Source organism: Lissotriton vulgaris, unplaced genomic scaffold (genome assembly GCF_964263255.1).
Source record: "Lissotriton vulgaris unplaced genomic scaffold, aLisVul1.2 SCAFFOLD_459, whole genome shotgun sequence".
Classification (NCBI taxonomy): Eukaryota; Metazoa; Chordata; class Amphibia; order Caudata; family Salamandridae; genus Lissotriton; species Lissotriton vulgaris.
The window spans coordinates 676,708-680,503 of NW_028246331.1; the positions used below are offsets into that span (position 1 = coordinate 676,708).

The following is a 3,796-nucleotide window of genomic DNA, read 5'->3' on the forward strand; positions in this document are numbered from 1 at the left end:
TCAGACTTCAGTGGTGAAAGAAAAAAGCTTTGATATCAAAGATCGTTTGGCTATTTTGCAGGACTTAAACGAAACAAGAAAAGACCTGAGCAACATAAAGTTGAAACAGCAGCCAACAACCACTGAAGAAACACCACCTGTCCCAGCAAGACCTGTCTGGATTCCAAAAGTCGGGGATCTAGTCAGAGAAAAGATCGCGGTAAAGAAGGAATTTGGGCCTTCTTACAGAAAAGCAGTTCTTGTCTCGTCTATCAACGGGACAAGATCAGTAGTACTACCGCCGCTTGCTGGTAAAAAGGAGAACCGAGTTGTATCCATCGACCTGGTAAAACCACAATCATGTGGCCGATAACAAACAGTAGGCCAAGTGGACTCCCGATAAGTAGTAGAACACCAAGGTTTGCTACAAATACAGAGGTCCTAACTAAGAGGCTAATCAGATTCGAAACGCCTACAGAACAAGGACTATGCAACAATGCATTGGAACTCAGACCTCTAAAAACCCAAATAAAAACATTTAGTAGAGACACACCAACCTACAATGAAGTAACAAATGAATATGCTGAAGCTGCAAGAAACAGTAATCCTGAAGCAATTGGAACAATTGACAGAACAGCATCCGGCTACTTCATAAACTTCAATGATTCCTCTGAAGACCTCAGTGAATCAAAGACACAGCCATCAACAAAAACCTTTAAAGATAAAGCTAAGGAACTTTTGAAACAACTGAAAGAAACCTATCTGATTTCTCCATGGATTGAATTTTGGGTGGCCTTTGGTGTATTTATGCTCATACTTTGGCTCATCATGGTACTATGCTTGGGACGCTTCATTGAGGGAAAATATGCTAAAATTGACACAGCAAGCCAGAAAATCAACTTGATCCTCAAGCCACACACGTCTTCACACGTCGAGAAAAGAGAACTTTCTTCAGTCAACTTCACAGCCAATCCTATACCGGGTGGGGTAGCATGGGACAATACTGACTATGAAATTTATGGTCCGGTGGAAATCCTGAAATATCCACACCAAATCAAGATCTCGTTGAATGACTTTGTAAAACCAAGCTCATTTGCTGATGATTGGGACTTTGAAAGTATTAATGATATGATGTCTGACCTAGTGATGTCTGCTAAATTTACCAAACATGATTATTTGCAGGGTTCGTCTAATTATGATAGTATGTACTGTTACAACCACTATGGTAACCATTTTCTACATAAATCGGCACAACCTAGAAATGTTTTAAATTATAATCAATGGGAACATTGTGCAACCCCTCCAAAAGGAAGCTCAAGAACCTTTTATGACAAATATTCATATTTTTCAGGGTTCAACACAAGTAATGCTGAAACATTTTATTTCAAATTGTCAAATAAGACAGGAACAAAAACCATGCTTAAAAACACGAAATTGATATATTCGGACTCGTTTTTTGAACAAATGAATACATTTGGTTTTGATTATTGGGACAAAAATGTTGAAGTAAAAAGTGTTTGGGGTACAAAAGAATGGCAAGTACAAGGTATAGAATCATTGTTTAGAGCCTGCATGATCCCAGAACAAATTATATTTTTAAATGACACTGTTCAACAAACCACCTGTCTTGGCCTAGCCAAAATCAAAGACTTAAATAAACCATCTATTCCAAAGCCAACAATGAACAGCAATAGCTCTACAGATGAGGAGATAGACGTAAACTATGTATTAAACCAAAACAGAACACATCCTGATTGGAAACAGTGGTTGATCTGGCCCACAGATACTAATAACTGTCAAGACAGATTCCTGAACAAAACACAGGGGTTCAAATTGACCAGGCCAGACCCTAGATATTCCCAAAGACAACACCCAGGGATAATAACCACCTACAGTGTGGGCAAATTATGCCTTCAATGGCTACAAACTTCCACACTGACAGAAATTAAGCAACACCTAACTTTACTTACTGATGGTGCTGACTTGCGTGATTTCATTATGGGACCACGCAAACAGCGTCAAAAACGTTTCATAGCAGCCTCTGTATATGCAGCTTACAACGAGGCCTGGAAGGTGACTCAAATTGAAACAGCAGAAAGTATACGGGAAATTGACCGTATTAATTTGGAAAAATCACTTTCTGTAGTGGACAATGGGTTAATGACTCTGTCCTCCAGAATTTTTTCTTTGGACAGCATTGTGTCTTCAGCAATCGACATAATATCGCAAGACTTACTGTTGTTACAACACGGTCAGTCTCAATTGCGTTCTATTGTACAGCTTGGCTGGACGTTACAAAATCTGCGTTCAGGCTATGTGCCTTTGCGTTTAATCAACACAACGTCACTATTCAATATCTTTAACCTTACTGATAAACAAATCAGTATGGCACAGAAGGGTGCTGATTATACAATCCTGAGCATTGAGAAACTCGAGAGATTACCCGTGACAATGTCAGAACGACCTGTCAGTGAATGGATAATACATGGGATAATTAATATTCCAATTTCAACCTTCAGGTTTCAATACTGCCAAAAATATATACAGGCTGGCATGTACGAAAAATTGGGGAAAGGGTACATTAAGACAACATGGAACTTGCCCTACTCACATGCATGTGTCAGTAATAAAGGACAGAAAGTGTTTCTTAGTGGCAATAATTGTGCAATGTCACTAAGCGGTACACTTCTGTGTAATGGAATTAGTTTGCATGGAGCCTGTGAAGGGAACTCAAATAACCTTTCATGTCACCAGCTAGGCGCACCTGCAACAGAGATAGAACCATTCTTTTAAAGACTCTATAATGGGAGTTACATTCTAATTGTGGATCGCAGATGTTGTAGTCTTTTGCCCGGAATTCCTTATCTCATAACTACGACTGCGAAGGTCATGTGCTGTGGACACTCATTGTTCCCCAGCTCCTTTCCAGACAGGGAGGCAAGGGCATGGCCTAACTTGAAAATTACTTCTATTCGAATAGATACTTTAAGCAGAATGAAAACAGTGCTTCTTCAGACGCCAACCAGACTCACGTCATCAAAAGAAACGTATGATCTCCTAGTCGCAAGGACGACTGCAGAGATTCACTCTTTGTTATCAACTAATTCCCCCATACATTTTGCAGAAATCCTGAATGAAATCTTAAATATTTCTGATACCAGTGGAGTTTCAAAAGTATTTAAGACAGTATTTTCGATGGCATGAACACCATTCAAAGCCATACTGGGCATTTTTCCAGATTTCGTCCATTCGATTTTTGGCGGACTTCCCCTCATTTTGGGACTAATTGCAGGAATCCTATTCTTGGTCCTAATATTTCGTTATGGCAAACCATGTCACAGACAAAACACCTGCGACAAGGGAAGAAACAATCCGAGCCATTGGATACCGGGACCGGATATCAAAAATCCTGGGACTATCCCGGCTTAGAGACCTGAACATGACTTGGTTTCTATCATTTCGACCAATGTGGCATCGATGTGTTTTACCTGTACTACGGTGCTTGCTATGCGGAGAAGAATGCGTGTTGGACACCTGTCTGACGCTACAATCGGATGCGCCAATGGATGCAGAAACATTGTTGAGTCCAATAAAGACTCATGCTTTGTGCTGCCCTCAACGGCTACCAATCCTGATGACGGCATTCGTGGAAACTTCACCACTACGATTGAGGGGTAGTGAAGTTCAAGATGAAAGCAGCATCGATCAGGTACGACCTTTTGTCAGCAATCCTAATCAAAACGTCAATGGAGACAATCATGCGCACGAATGCATGGTTACACCTTTTTCCGAGTTAGTGGAACTCTCCCAGGAAGCT

At 40.5% G+C, this 3,796-nt stretch overlaps 1 protein-coding gene across 1 annotated transcript; it reads left to right on the plus strand.

Annotated features, from left to right (window-relative positions):
- The first annotated feature begins 339 nt into the window (after positions 1–339).
- Positions 340–3,408, plus strand: LOC147665985 (uncharacterized). The gene is given in 1 exon segment (XM_086949348.1): positions 340–3,408. A coding segment is annotated over 1 exon segment (3,069 nt).
- The last annotated feature ends 388 nt before the right edge of the window (positions 3,409–3,796 follow it).